This window comes from Magallana gigas, chromosome 8 (assembly GCF_963853765.1).
Source record: "Magallana gigas chromosome 8, xbMagGiga1.1, whole genome shotgun sequence".
Taxonomy (NCBI): domain Eukaryota; kingdom Metazoa; phylum Mollusca; class Bivalvia; order Ostreida; family Ostreidae; genus Magallana; species Magallana gigas.
In genome coordinates, this window is record NC_088860.1 from 15628701 (window position 1) to 15645521 (window position 16821).

General features: G+C 34.6%; 1 protein-coding gene across 4 annotated transcripts in view; it reads right to left on the reverse strand.

Moving 5' to 3' along the window:
- LOC105321183 (disintegrin and metalloproteinase domain-containing protein 12) overlaps positions 1-16821 on the reverse strand; it is a 31906-nt gene that overhangs the window by 12878 nt on the left and 2207 nt on the right. For all 4 annotated transcript variants that reach the window (XM_020064448.3, XM_011419415.3, XM_020064447.3 and 1 more), the window contains exons 3-10: positions 14878-14957; positions 8600-8678; positions 7871-7953; positions 4908-5017; positions 3816-3892; positions 3415-3498; positions 3057-3128; positions 244-410 (exon numbers count right to left, since the gene is read on the reverse strand). In XM_020064448.3, coding sequence (XP_019920007.3) covers positions 244-410; positions 3057-3128; positions 3415-3498; positions 3816-3892; positions 4908-5017; positions 7871-7953; positions 8600-8678; positions 14878-14957 — 752 coding nt within the window. The remainder of the gene's footprint in view (positions 1-243; positions 411-3056; positions 3129-3414; positions 3499-3815; positions 3893-4907; positions 5018-7870; positions 7954-8599; positions 8679-14877; positions 14958-16821) is intronic.

Consider the following 16821-nt stretch of genomic DNA (forward strand, 5'->3'; position numbering starts at 1 on the left):
ATTGATAGAGACAATGCCTAATTACAGTGCAAGTAAGTAAAAAGTAAAATTGAAATTTAAAAACCTCAATGTTTGAAGGAAAGGATGAGTCAATAATATGTAGAAAATCTTTAATCTGATTCCTCTGCAAATCATGGGGCCAATTTTTGATGTTTAGAGGATTCATTCTTTCAACTTGTGGCAAAAACATGAAGGTTTTAAACACCTCAAAGAGGAAGTTATTAAGTGAGGTTGGCAACCTACGTGATCAGCTGGGCATTGTCGTTTTCATGCTTGGGGTTAATGCTGTATTTTCTGTAGTTCAGGAATCGCTCCAGTGTGTCGTTGGCCTGGGGCTGTATTTGGAAATTGTCCTGCTCCCAAATCTCAATTCCCACCAAAGCTATGTAGATATTCAGTGGATTGTAAAGCTACAAAATTAAAACAAAACAAATGAAATAAGATTGACCTTATCATGATGACAATGCATGTAACAGATTTGAGTTCAAAGAAAATGAAATTTTAAATAAGAGTTACCAAGTATACCATCATTATTCATGCTATCAAATTGAAAACATACCCATTCAGTATACCGTTTATCTGGGTTTTTTTTTTTTTTTGTGTGTCACAAAATTTGCAAAAATGGGGAAAATGAGGATCCAAACATTTTTAATTTGCATCAGCCATTTTTTTAACAATTTAAAAATTTTCTTATCATAAATTATCATATAGAATAAAATTTCTGCGTATTCAATAATTTGCAATGTAATAGTGATCGTGAAAAGAGCGAAAAAATAAATCATTTAAAAAATTAAAGGATATACGGTATGTATGACACACCTAGACACTACAGGTGTATTACAGAAATATTGTTGAAGGCCATTTAGCAACATAGAAAATAAAAAAAATAAAATGTACTATATCTATAAAGATAGCATGTTCTTGTTTTTGACTTAAATCGAAAAATGGAAATTTCCAAACTTGTACGTGTTAAGGAAGGAATACTTGATACATGCATACAGAATTTTGGTTATAATCCAAACATGAGTTATTTTAAAATAAAACCATGAATCTCTGTTTTAGATAAATTAAACAAAAAACAGCACTTTGTTAAAACTATATATAGATAACTTCCTCATTGCAGCTGTTCCTGATACATCATATTACTGGCATTATCTCAGAGAGTATATTTCTTTTTACCTAAGTTTGTCCTCGTATTTGACTATATCTTGAATCATTTGCAAAATCGAACACTAATTTGATTGAAGTGAAAATTGCCTAAATGAAATTTAAAAAAAAATTCATATAAATTTTGAAACATTTATACTTATAAAATATAGCAATGATAATGAGTTCCAGAGCAGGCCATGCCCCATCCTAGTCATCAGCAGCAAGGATGTGTGGTAGGGAACCAGTGTTTGTCATGTGACAGGGCCAATACTGAACCATTAACAGCTATCGATGACACAGGCCAATACCGTTTATCTTAAATTAACTCACTAGTATTTAAAATTACATAAGATGTGTTGTGCATTAAACCGTTTGACTACTAGTCATCTTTACGCATAACAGAGATAATTTACGCAGTGCAATGCTGAAAATCTTATGATTATCATAATTTTAAGTGGTCAACTGTTCACTACTTAATTGTTTTTACATCCTTTTCACTTGATACTGCAAGAGTTCACTATAATTAAGTCACAGACCTGCCAAGATGATATACAAATATGTACAGAAGTTGCATTATTAAAAATTCTTTTTGTGAGGAGAGGTGCAGATCAGAAACCCTTGACTTGGGAAGATGGTTTAGAGCAGGTTGCAACCTGATTCTTACATAAATACAAACATATTTGTTAATTCGTTGCCAAATTCCTTTTGATAGCTTCTATGGACCCCAGGTTTGGGCCCAGTACACATGTATAGTCATATACATGTACTAGTGATTTACCTTGCTGACTTTGTTATATATACTAGTGATTTACCTTGCTAACTATGTTTTATACTAGTGATTTACCTTGCTGACTATGTTATATACTAGTGATTTACCTAGCTGACTATGTTATATACTAGTGATTTACCTTGCTGATTATGTTATATACTTGTGATTTACCTTGCTGACTACGTTATATACTGGTGATTTACCTTGCTGACTACATTATATACTGGTGATTTACCTTGCTGACTACGTTATATACTGGTGATTTACCTTGCTGAATATGTTATATACTGGTGATTTACCTTGCTGACTACGTTATATACTGGTGATTTACCTTGCTGACTACGTTATATACTGGTGATTTACCTTGCTGACTACGTTATATACTGGTGATTTACCTTGCTGACTACATTATATACTGGTGATTTACCTTGCTGACTACATTATATACTGGTGATTTACCTTGCTGACTATGTTATATACTGGTGATTTACCTTGCTGACTATGTTTTATACTGGTGATTTACCTTGCTATATACTGGTGATTTACCTTGCTGACTATGTTATATACTGGTGATTTACCTTGCTGACTATGTTATATACTTGTGATTTACCTTGCTGACTACATTATATACTGGTGATTTACCTTGCTGACTATGTTATATACTGGTGATTTACCTTGCTGACTATGTTTTATACTGGTGATTTACCTTGCTATATACTTGTGATTTACCTTGCTGACTACATTATATACTGGTGATTTACCTTGCTGACTACGTTATATACTGGTGATTTACCTTGCTGACTACATTATATACTGGTGATTTACCTTGCTGCCTACATTATATACTGGTGATTTACCTTGCTGACTATGTTATATACTGGTGATTTACCTTGCTGACTATGTTTTATACTGGTGATTTACCTTGCTATATACTGGTGATTTACCTTGCTGACTATGTTATATGCTGGTGATTTACCTTGCTGACTATGTTATATACTGGTGATTTACCTTGCTGACTATGTTATATACTTGTGATTTACCTTGCTGACTATGTTATATACTTGTGATTTACCTTGCTGACTACATTATATACTGGTGATTTACCTTTCTGACTATGTTATATATAGTAGTGATTTACCTTGCTGACTATGTTCACGATGTCTTTTGATCGCTGTATCACTTGTCTGTCCTGCCTCATGTATCTCTCATACTGAAACACAATGAAACATCTCCAGACAAAGCTAACAATGAAATAATGAATACAAGTCGCTGCTGCAAAACTGTAGAAATGTTTATTTCATATAGCAGCCATCTTCAGATTGCTGATTTAATTCATAAACTTGAGCAATATTTGGAAATTGTTTAATATGAATAAATTCATAAAAGAAAAAGCCTTTGTTATTAGCAAAATTAAATATAAGGCATAGGTACAGGACACTAATGTCTTATCAAAAAGCAATATTTCCATAATAAAGGAAAAAGAATGTGAAGAATACCATTCTTTGATCATTCACAATGTACATCTCAATAAACCGGGCATTGCTGTTTCCATCATAGGGACCCCGAAGTTCACGACGGACCTACAATGTAATGTGTCACCATGGTTACAACATAATTATCGAGAAAGCAGTTATATGAAACTGAACTAACAGTAAATTTGGTTGCAATATGAAAGTTACGGTATGTTTCAAGCCTTTGATGATTAATGATAGCCTTACATGCAAATGTGAAGTTAATTATGAAACAGTGTTTCATTTGGTTCAGACCAAAGAAAAAAACCCCTAATACATGAATAATATTATTGTTTACTCTGGTAGGCTTGCTACATGTAGCAACCAATTATCATTCTAATATGTTACCTGTTTTTATTTTAATTACTTTTACAGAAATCACCTACCCTATGAAGGAAATCTCTGGTATGTAAATAATTTAATGTTGCATTTGCATGCAAACTGGAATGTACTAATTTTTCATCTGAAAAAGAATAAACAAATGAAAAAAATTTAAACCAATATGCAAATATGGGCAATCTAATTGCAGCTAGATATAATGGGCTGTCTTCAAACTGAAATTTACAAATAGATTAGAATCGAACGGCTGAAATTACACTGCTTGTTTCTTTGGATACATCTATATTGATGCATGCATGCATACTTTATATTGCCCATCAATTACTCCTCTTCAACAACTCTGAAGATTGATTTGGTAATGAGATATGCCACAAAAAATGGCCCCATGAGACTTATAAATGATTTCCAGCAATTCAATTAATTTAAGTATCTGTTATGAGTTTAGTTCCAAAAGAGGTAATCTATTGGATTACTGTTTTTTGTTTTTTTTGCATAAAAAGCCATAAGTACATAACATTACGTGTGGTGTACATGTTTCCTGCTTATCCCATCCAGCATGTTCATTATTAAATATTGTATTAATCACTAAGAAATTTATGAAAAAAAAAACATTTAGCAATGAAAATGTTTACACATAAAAACAAATACTGTGGAATCATTAGAATTCGTGGTGGCTCAATTTTCGTGGTATTCGTGGGTAGCCCTCGCCCACGAATTTACATCCTCAACGAAAATTAGTTATAAAAGATTTAGTTTACCATCTGAAACTAAAAACTGACGCATCCACGAAATTACATCCCAACGAATATGCAAAAAACCCACAATCCACGAAAATTGGCCCCCACGAAATTAAATGATTCCACAGTATGTGGATCTGACCACTATCTCATAATTGCTTGTAAAAATAAAATATATTCAAGATATTTGAGTGAGAAAGAACAAATATCAAACAGCATCTAAACACTGGTTAGTGAACATAAGGTTCTAGACTAATTATCATGGACTGTAAGTCTTATTATGATATAGACCTGCAACCATAAACAGACTTGTGACTATCGTGTTATCTACTTATACTGTCTAAGCCACTATGAGAGTTTGATGGTGTGGGGTCAGTAACCACAGACAGGACAACGACATACCTCGCCGCTGCACCGGATCATCAGGTTCTATGTACAATTTATGATGCCCCGGTCCATGCTCGGGAGAAGGGTCTATATGATAGGAGACGCGCCCATCTGATATCAAACCCCTGTAGGAATCAAAAACATTAGTTGGCATTAGTCTCTCAGAGCAATCAGAATATTGAGCATGCATTTCTGTGTGATAAAGAAAACATTACGTAAGAAAAAGTGTTTTGATTTCATAGGATACACCCTCAGATGCATAAATGTTGTATAAATGTATAAAAGTTGTATCAATTCAGTAATTGTATTTAAGCAATATCTTGATGAAAGGAATGACAGTTGAATTTAAGATACACCAAATGAGCCAAACAGCTATAAAACAAACAACATAAAAATCTGTCTTTGAGGATCGATGTATGTTCTAAAGTATTATCCGTACAGAAGATCAGTAGAAGTCTTGGAAATCTTATAATCTTTATCCCTCGATCGATCATAAAAACAAGAATCCTTGAAATACTTGAAATACATTACTAATTCTTGCAATCCACACAAATTGGTTTTTGTAAGCTAGCTTACCCAAGCTACCACTTACATCTGCCCTTTGTGAGTTATCTCCCTTCAAATCAAAAATTGGCTGCATTATCTCCCTTACCAAAACCTTTTTGAATACTAAGAATCAATTACTTCGCTACTATCAAACTCAAAGAATCAAACACTCAGTGGGGGATTTTCATCCTTCCTGTAGCTATCTGTTTTCAATCATGCCATAAACCAATCCATCTATGCCTCCTAAATGTGACGTTTGGATCTTATCGATGGCTCCCTGATGTCCAAACAACACCATAGAGCTGTGTTTATATATACCCATGGTATGTTTTCATTTACAAGTTGTTTCTGTATCCAGGCTGGCCTGACCCCTCTTTCATCAGTAGGATGAAAACCTCCCTCATCAAACACTGACCAATCTCTTTAACAATCACTTGCAGCCTTTATTTGCTTACACCCCCCTCTCCAAATCGTAAGTGTAAAAAGACTGACAGATCACACATTTCTTCCATCTCCTAATCATTGTAAACTGGTCAAAGTTTGTTGTGGTATTTATGACTTATGAATCATGGAGGGTGGATACAGTGGCGTCGGAAGCAAATTGAAAGGGGGGGGGGCTATCTTGACAAGCAAAAAAAAAACCCTAATTCCCAAAATCATGAAATAAATCTCAAAACAAAAATACCTCTCCAAAAAAATAATTCCAAAATCATAAAATTCCTTATCCTTTTTAAGGTTTATTTAGGAACAATTATGTTGGTTCCGAAACCTATGGTCAACAAGTTAAAACCATCAGATCCACATTAAATTTCTAATTACATGTACATGATTTTTTCTAGCAATTAATCATTGTTCCGAAAAAAAAAAATCAAAAATAAAATCTGAGTATTAATTTCCTTTATTTTCATACAGAGTTCTTTTTTTTTTCCAGGAAGCTTTAATGATTTAAAAATGGCCATGACAATTCAACTCTTTGAAGTTGTCAGTTTACATAAACTTTTCTGCTGACTGTGAATTTCTGGTTTTATGGTGATTAAGAAAGATCAAATGCAGGGAATTCAATCTGCCTTTCTTCTTTATAATTCAGAATATCGCACGCAACTTCAGATATGCATCAATATATGAAACACCTGTTATATAACAATGTTACACTAGACTTATCAAAAAATAAAAAAATAAAAAAACCAAGACAACCAGGAGAGAGGTTGCAATGAAGTTCAGATACCCTGACAATCTCGCCCTTAAACACACATAATCCTCAAAAAATTATCATTTGATCAATACCCCATCCCAGATCTGTGGTTATCTATCACGTGAGAAAATTAATCTGATGCTGAGCTAGCTAGAACTCCTGCAGAGAGATAAGCCTAATCCCTCCACTATCGAGGCCCTAGTAACACCCCCTGTTGTCACATTTCTGTTGACATTTTGCAGAGAAAGGAAAGTCATAATTCATATTTTTTCCCCCTACATTAACAGTACAGGTTTTATGTACTGCCAATCCTGGGCTGTAGGCTATAAGGTCAGACAAAATACAATGCAACATAATTTAATTGTTGAAAAAACGACTTTTTGGAAATTTCTACAGTGTAATTAATTAATCAAGAAAGTATGGATCACCCCCACACTAATATCATACAGAAAGGCTAAGCATTATTGTATCAAATAACGGCACGAGACGTTTGAAATGTGACTTATATAATGGCAATCAGCAGCATCTATATGTGGGTTCCAGCATTCTTTATTTTTAGAACTTTCCTTGCTTATATCACTTATTAGATTCTGCATCAGAAATACAGGGGAATGCACCATTTCGGTGGTGGCGTTCCAGATTAAGGCTCAACCTGACAAACCAATTATACTAAAGACAGCTCTGCCACAGTAAATTTTCAATTAATGAAGAAAAACGAGTTGGAGGATCAATTCCATGCAATCTGCACTGGGTGATTGCAAATCTCATCAAGACTAGGTGATTAATCAATTCAGGACTATACACCAAAAGGTATCATTTCTAATAGCATCATCTTAAAAGGAGCAGAACTTAATTCTGCAATGGTCAGATCTAATTATGACACAATCACAGATTAGAGTTTCAGAATAAAATCAATACAATGAAAACAATGTTCATCAACATTCGTATACATGTACTTGTTAAAAAAATTGTTTTATCCCACACTGACAGATTCTCTATATGAACTCATGCTAATTCTGTAGTGATACATATTGTAATGCGTCTTAGTTATAATCTCTTCATTAATCTTTGAGAACCCCTGTGTCCACCATTTCATAAACAAGAGTCACCTGGAGGCATTTGTACCTGGCCAGCAATCACTAATTATGATGACCTCTAACTCCCGATGACTCAGAATATATCAAAACATCAAAGGATGCGGTCTGATTCAGACAACCTTATTAAAAACAGGAGAGCGTACCTTATACCATCACAGGTGCTTAGAGCTACAATGGAATGTTGAAATCCACGGAGGGACCCATGGTAAAAACAATGAGAAGATTGCTGCAAGAAAAAGGAACAAATTGTATCCAAATGCAATACATAATTCACATACCGGTACATTATCATTATTATCACAATTGGTTTTCTAAATGATTTTATAACAAGCACAGCATGTTTCTTATCTCTAATATTCTAGACTCTATTACGCAAATTCATAAATTATGGCATTTTAATGTAAAATTTTGCACTTCATAATTGTTTATTGTTACTCTATAATTATAGCAATCAATTTTTCAATATAACAGTGTATTTAACTCAAACAGAATATAATTTGAATTTGGAATTATTTTAATTCTTGGAATTAAGAGCTTTTAAGAAAATTGCCTTCAGTTAGACTAACTTAGACATATTGTATCATGAATTTTTATTGTTTGATGTGTTAGTTTTAACTAACTTAGTCAACTAACATGAATTTTTTTTATGAATAGTCTAACTATGGGCAATTTTCTTAAAAGCCCTAAATTCAAAGAATCAAAATAATTCCAAATTCAAATAATACTCTGATCAATCACTACATTAATTTTTACAAGCTTTTTTTTCTGAGATAAATGTTGGTTGTTTTTCTCCAAGCGAGTAAAATTAATTCTGTAGTAAATACATTTATAAAAACTAATCCAATATTAGGGAGAAAAAATCCAGTACGTACCTCTATTCTAGGCTTGTGTATAGAGAAGCCATTATTTCTATGAATTTTCTTCTCTATAAAATTCTTTGAAAATAAATACCTACAAAATAAATTAATAATATTTGATCAAAAATAACAATCATATCTCTCCTAAAAATTGCTATAGAACATAATTAAGTAATTTTTATCTGTGTTTGCATTAATTTTCATGGGTATTTTTGTGCATTAAGTAATATTCATAGTTTTGAGGATGAATATGTGTCAACATGAACTTTATACAATAAAACTAAGTTCTTGTCATCTTTCTAACTATGATGAAAATTTAACTTTATTCTCTTTTAAAAAGTAGACAGATATTATTATATAGTCTTTATTATGCCTTTAATTTGGGTGAATCACTGAATGCTATACTGCAGTATATAATTATAAGCCCGTCCACTTCTCTTTCAGAGAGAATAATTCAATTTTGCAACATGGTAATGGTATCCATGAAAATAGAAGAGATGTTCAACAAATAAAGATGAAACCAGCTACTGAAAATACACACGTTTCTTTGTGATCAAGACAAAAATCAATATCACTGACATTTATATTTGCATTTAATGGTCAAAATGCTGGGAGGAAAAAATCCAGTTTTGCTCTGTCAACCAAGTGTAACCAACTGGTTTTCATGAAAGTAATGCTTCACCCCCCCCCCCCCCTCCTCAAATAAAATCATCAATCAATTAACTCCCCCTATCATCACATTACAACAGGTGCTAGTTAGCTGATCAGATGAGGGTTCTGTGGAGAACAAAGGAGGACCAACACACAACAGCAATGCATATGTCCTCTGAATTATGCATGCTTGAAGCCATTTTGGTACAGCCCAGAAAGACCGCCATACTGCTGCTAGGATCGATACAACAATCTCTTTCTATTAACCTAATTTAGGCCCCAAGTAATCATTCAATATCCTTACTTCTAATAAATGTTCATTGTCTGATGATAAAACTGTAAGAAAACCCTAACACAGTCAGAGCAAGCTGCCCCGCATGCACTGGAAAACCTTCGTGTCTCTCTCTTTGGTTCAGTAACACTGGCATAAAAGAGAATCCTTCAATATTTGAAGGCAATGGCTTCTTTTTAATGACTCAGCCGAGGGATAAATTGATGATGAGGGGATCATCTCTCCCCCTGTTATGTAAACAAATGTCTGTGCTTCTGCTACTACAAGTCTAAATACTGATTCCCTGCCAATCAGTCATAGATCACTGCTGAACAGCATCTCATGTCTACCTCCCCCCTCCCCCTCACCTGCACCGCTCACTGACAGAGATAAACTTCAAATTTTAGAGAGAGAACAAAGAGATTTTTAAATCCACATACAATGTATATGGCACTAAGAGGATAGTGCCTTTTTCTGTGTTTTACTACTAAACATTCATGACAAGAAATACATTTCAGCAGAAGAAACATGGTTTTTCTATTTGTCTATTTACCAGGTATATTCGTTTTTTTTTTTGCAGGGGTTTATATCTTATGTAAATGGCTTTATCAAACAGTTGACAAATTCTGAACCTAAAAATTCAAAATCGATCAATAATCTATACTGTACTGATATCAATTAACTCAAAACTTTTCACAAATCGGTATTGGCCCAATTTTTCTACCCATAAATCTAATTAGGTAAGTCAGCAAAAAAAGCAGATAGACCAATGAGGGCTATCATCTGATCTTGTACCAGCATTATAACAACTGTCATCCACTATCATACAATCTGTAGAAGAATTCCTGAACCTTATCCAATCCCCTCAGCAAAATATTCTGCCCGTATCTCTCATAGATATGGCCCACCAAACCCTTACTAAAAACTTGACAATGATGACTTTTTTAAGCCAATGGGATGAGAAGGATGCAATTAATTTTGGCCCGGACTCCCTGTTTTGTCTTGCCATGTTTCTGTGACATTTACTGGAGACGGCGGCCTTATCATCATACAGATTACCTATCTGACACATTGATTGCAGCTCCTCTGACATTCCTACGTTTTCATATCATTGTGATTGTTACACTTTATGCATGTTGCGTGTGACCAAAATAGTCCGCTACAAAAGGGATTTTTTTTTTAAGTTTTCAATGCATCAATATCATAACGTGATAAGTCATATACCACTGAATCAATCAACAACAAAAAAAAAGAAGAAAAAAAACCCATGATGGATAATTGACATCATTATCTACCAGGCCATAATATAATTGTTTTCGAGGGCGCTTTCAACTACCCTCTTCAGCGTCTCTAATGATATCCTTGAATGACATTTCAGAATGTTCATGGCTGAACTACTAAGCAGAGAGAGAGAGACCAGTACATCATTGGCCCCTGAGGATAACCACCTAAGTAAATGACCTCAGCCACCTCCAATCTTTTTTATCTCCATTAAGTGAATTATACCATATCAACAGAGACCCAGTTTCATCCTCCTCAACGATGTTCCCCCTGTACTTTATGAATGCCTGATCCCCATTATCTTGATGCACTTACTATCCCTGTATAATATAAACACTTAACCCCCCCCCCCAACTTTAAAAAAAAAAGAGCTTTGATTGATCACAATAAGTATATACAGCTGATATTTTTCTTTCCTTCTCAATTACCCAGTGAGCTATTAAAATGGATATTTTTTTCTCAAGCTTTCATTCGCTTGTACAAGTTCAAAACATGTTAAATATCGCATTCTATGCCACTCCAGTCACTGTTTGTAGCTCACCACAAATTGTTCAGAGTAATAAAAAGTCAAGAGGAGTTGGTTATGCTCTGTTCCTTCCTCTATTGAACATATCTATTTTGATTATCATCCAGAATATTGGATCAGCAACATATTGTCCTTATATACATCTACTATGAGTTTTCAGTCTGTCTACCTATCGTCTAATACAGATATACCGGTAGCTGCTGTATACAAATGTAGAAAAAATCAATGTATTTCAATCATTTCTCCAATACATGTACCTGTCCTCATGCATTCAATCCATTGTATGCCTTTAATCAAACAGTTACATCAAACTTGAATTTAACAAAACTGGGGAAAATTCAACTGCCAGAGAATCTGTAGGACAAACAGCAATACACACCAACATAAATCAACAGTGTGTGTTCTAGCGGCCCGGCAGATGAAGACAATGCTATATTGCCTGTGATGATTTATCTTTCACCAAAAAAACCCTCTCTGTCATGGACAGTTAGCTAGCACTTGGGTTTATTTTTTCTCTGTTTTTTCCATGATTTAGCCAAAATTGAGTGATGGGCTTATTTCTGGTTCTGCAACTGCTTTAGTTTGCCTTCTCCATTTCCTTTTTTCATTAAATTAAAACAGACATATAAAGTATCCAACCATTGTAAAGAACTGTACTCCCAGACAAAACGAAAAAAAATTGGTAAATGGTCTGAAGCAATGGACAATAATTACTGGCAGATTCTGCTGAATCAGCACTTTGTAGACCTACGGCTGCTGCATGCAACCATCATATTGATGTAGAATCTCCAATCAATGCCATGGAAAATTGGCAAAAAATATCAATTTAAACTGATGAGGACGGAGAACACAGCCTTCCATGACAAATATGCTTTAAAATCTGTGAGACTATGGGAGCATCCTGACTGAAGGGTTAGAAAACAAATTTAGGACATAGGCCGTTTTTTTATTAATGCACCAAGCCTCAATGGGGGCTCTGTGTCACTATTGATCACCATTAGCTGTAAGAGAATGCTGAGCATATTCCTGAGAGAAACTTAATCAACAGAGGCTTGAGATATAAAAAAAAAAACCATTGGAGGAGTAGTATACATAATGAAACTTGTATCAGTGCTTTAATGGCGGGGTGTTTGACTGCTGTGGATATTGATCTGCGTAATGATGATTTGATTAGCAGATATTCCTTGACACCTTTTTACCCAGACCAGGATCCGGAGGGGACCAATCTTAATCTGCTACAATTACTGTCATCCATCCTCTCCGGAGGTCGGTGGAGACACTTGGTCTTGTTTCCATTTGATCCTTCCTTTGGTTTTTTGCTTCGTGATCTACTATCTACACTGATTTTGAGCTTCCAGTTTCAGACTGCCTGTCTTCACTGCTACAAAACATGCCTCATGCAATATTCAATTCCTAATTTTCTCCTCTATCTCTCTCTCTTTCCATTTACATAGTCGATGATCACTCACATATACATGGTGTACCAAAAGGTCAACCTCTGATGTCAAGGGACCATTTGCCTACCCTGGGACCCCTACAGAATTAAGTCTACAGCATCAATATCCATTCCTTTAGCATATTAACCTATAAACAAACCTGTCTGACCAGTCAAGAGTGCTTGTGAACCAATGAGACTAAAGAATGGAGAAAGATCAAAACATCCAGATACTCTTTCATCTACCTCTATGTAGAGTGTATGTGATCTCCTCGCTGTGAATATCACATGAGGGTATATAGTCTTAATTCAAGTGCTCTGCACCAAAAAGAAAAAAAAATAAATTCATGTCAATTGATATGCCCCATTGTAATTGGTTTGTTGCTTTATGAAATTGATTGTATTAAAAAAATTTGACAAAACTACAGGCAAGATATTCTCGAGGATGAATGTGTTGTAATTCAATATATCCACTCCTAATCTACCTCAAAATCCCTTTCCTCTTCCTCTCCAAATATCAATACACATAGTATAAGAATCTTTTTGTCTGAAGGAGTGGGGTTTCCTGTAATACAATAGCTCTAGTCCTCGATGTACGACCACACTGTGTATTGTTTTTACAATCGCTGCATATAACGTGGGTACACAGCTTCTAAAACCTTGACCACACCTACAGGTAAATTAAGAAACTGACACCACAAAATACCCTGCTCCATTACACAAGACTTGCATAGAGCTAAAAAAAAAAAAAAAAAGCAAAACCAACAGGTAAATTATTATAGAGCTGACACCATTTCTTGGCTACCAATCATCTCCCATCCAAAAAGTAAACTGCTCCAACTGAGCTTGACTAAGGAGGCAGGAAATTCTTCAACCATCATAACTTCTTGACTTATCAGTTGAACAACAGGGAAACATTAAAATCTTCATAGTTCTGTGCATCCCCGGCCAGTTACATTTAACACAAAACATGTTTTACTTGACATGGTTTATTTCCAAAGCACTCCCAACACACTTCCTGTTCATCTTAATTAACATGGAGAAACATGTACATGTACAGCCTCTATGTTAAACAAGATATCAGAACCATATCTTAGGAGTTTTACAACACAACTAATTAACTTAGATTTGTGTGCTGTAGTTTGTTAAGCTTGAACTTTTATAATTTTTATTTCATTGTCTACAGATGTTCTCCTCTGTGCAGAAGCAAAGCCACATTTCTCTCACTAAAAAGCTGTTTTTCTTCAAAGACTATTATGAACATGCCACGAGACCATAAACACATTCTACACTGCTGTGGAATACAAACTATGCCCATATAATCAGATATAGATGCATAGATAGGCAACAGCTAGCCGACAAGAAATCCATACATCAAATGCAGGTCCCCATAAATTGTCAATACTATGATCACAATTTAGCCCAAGCTATTTTCTGGACAGGCACAGTAAGTGTCAAGATTAGGGGCAGAGACTAATGGAGATTTATGACCTGCAAAAGGTGGACACATTTTGGTGTATTCCTGTAGAACATTGTCTTGAAGCCTATTAAGATAGAATATCAAGTCAATATACAAATGAAATCCAGACAATGTATATGCAACACCTCTAGTGATAAAATAATTAAATTGGTGATAGCTTTTGTTATAAAAACCTTCGTTAACACATTCTATCGAGATCTGTAGTTAATTTTTATTGATTTCCTGTAAATTTCCATGTTGAAATATCTATGGAGTTATTTTAAGGTTCTTTTGTGCATTAATACCTGTCATTTAAGAGTTGAGCTTCAGTATCTCTGGCTCACTACTTTATGTTGACAAAATATGAAGGAGCTGGCAGACTTGTGAAGCGGTTAATGAGCCGTATCACCGATGTACTGGTGAATAATTCAGCATCAGATGATCTCTCAGTTTCAGAGTAAACTTAATATCGCAGGTACACGACCATTAACACTCAGAGATGAAGAATAGAACTCAATTAAATTGTTGTGGGTTCTATGTACAAATGATTAATACCCTTTGGTTTGGCAATTCCTGTATGCAATTCGTTGTTTACATTCTAAATGTAACAATGTGTAACTAGCATTGAAGGCCAAATATCTATGTATCAATAGCTTATCTATGTACTTACTTATTGACACTTAAATCGATGAAGAAATCTCTGTTGAATGCTTTAAAATATAACGTGACATCTTGGAGATGGGTACCATTCTGCAAAAAAAAAACGAAAATAAAGAATTTTAGAAAAAAACCCTCCAATGAAGAAGGGGAGAAGAAAGAGAAATAATCTGAAAAGAGAAAATTGTAATGTGATGCAAAGGGAGGATATGGTATGATGTTTTATAAAAGAACAATGACAATTAAAATGAATAAAACTCAGTTTTAAAAAATGCATTATGCTGTTGAGAACAATAGGTTATCTGCAAATACATAATAGGTTAAAATGAAACAATGGGATGCCCTCTAACATAAAATCTTTTTAATGGATACTCAATATTAAGAGCTGTCTAGACAAAAGTTAAATTATGATGATCAAGATGTAGATGTACAGTGTAATGGACTACTGGTACATCACAACCAGATCGCTTTGTCCGATATTCTGGGAAATGCCTACAACAAACATTTTCGATAAAAGTGAATTGATTCTTTGTGTTAACAGAGGCTGGGGCTGATCCATAGAAAACCTCAGCAGTCAATGATGGACATGTTGTGTCGGATGCTCCAGCTTTTTCCTCCACCACTGAAGCACTGTGACTGAGCGAGTATGATTGGGGTTTCAGTATTAATAAAAGGCTATTCACGAACAGAGAGCACACTGACAAAACAGGACTTCATCCAATGGTATACTACTGTAAGATTAACAATGGCATATCTACAATTATGGATACAACCATTAATGGCACTACATTGAATGAAAATGCTTTGAAAAATCGTTCAACAGATGTATGTATGTCACTGTGATTTTCTACAGGAATAAAGAGATAGGACTGAGCTCGAGACACTATAAACTGACAGGGATTTTATCAGAGGGTCAATTTATACCAATCCGGATCAGGAATCAATGACTACTATAGACTGGTCATAAATTCTCAATTAAATTGACACAGTTCTTGTAGCAGCCTCCCCCATCAGACCCAGGGAGTTCAATGTTGTCTGTGTGTAGGAAAAGAGTAATTTCCCCACAGACCAATATCCTTGCTAGCAATGTCCTTAGCTACCAGAGACTTTCCTTGGTGAAAAAATTCTTAACTTACTTAATTATGTGTAATTGTGTATACAATGATTTTACTGATGTTATGGGCATCAATTTTCATGTACATGTACCAGTATTTATAAGACACACAGTTTCTTTGATATGCAAATTCACATACAATCTTGAACTCTACCAAAACAAATAGTTGTCATGTTTTGTTTTGTACTTTGATGAACACTTGATTGCAAAATTCATGTAAATTGGTGCTAATTGCTCAATTTAAATGAAGAAAAAACAGCAATAAAAATTTTCCAATAACAAAAGTTGATTAGTTTTTAAGTCAGTTTTGAAGGAGTTCTAATGATTTTCGATACTTAAAAGTATTTTTCAAAAAGACGTGTGCCAAAAACACATGCTGATATTCAAGGAAGCACAATGTATTGTTCACATTTTAAAGATATTATCTTTAATTAAAATAAATTAGAGACAGTGAGACATCCCTGCCATGAAAACAATAAAGCAGTGCATCTGGAGCCCTAGTTTATCCACTGTTATCTCTGTTCAGAGCCATGCACTGTATTATGAGCCCTTTCTGTTTTATTTACCTGATGTGTATTGTGGCAATTTTAGATATACTGACTATGATGAGGTATTTTTGCTAGAAGCATTTTCTGAGTCATGTCATGAGAAACTTCATGTGTGAGAGAGAGAGAGAGAGAGAGAGAGAGAGAGAGAGAGAGAGAGAGAGAGAGAGAGAGAGAGAGAGAGAGAGAGAGAGAGAGAGAGAGGATATGTCAAAGGCATACAGAGAAAAAAAACCTTTTTTATGATTGGTCATTACACTGCAGGGGCAAGGGTTCTTTAGTAGAGAGCATTGCCTCC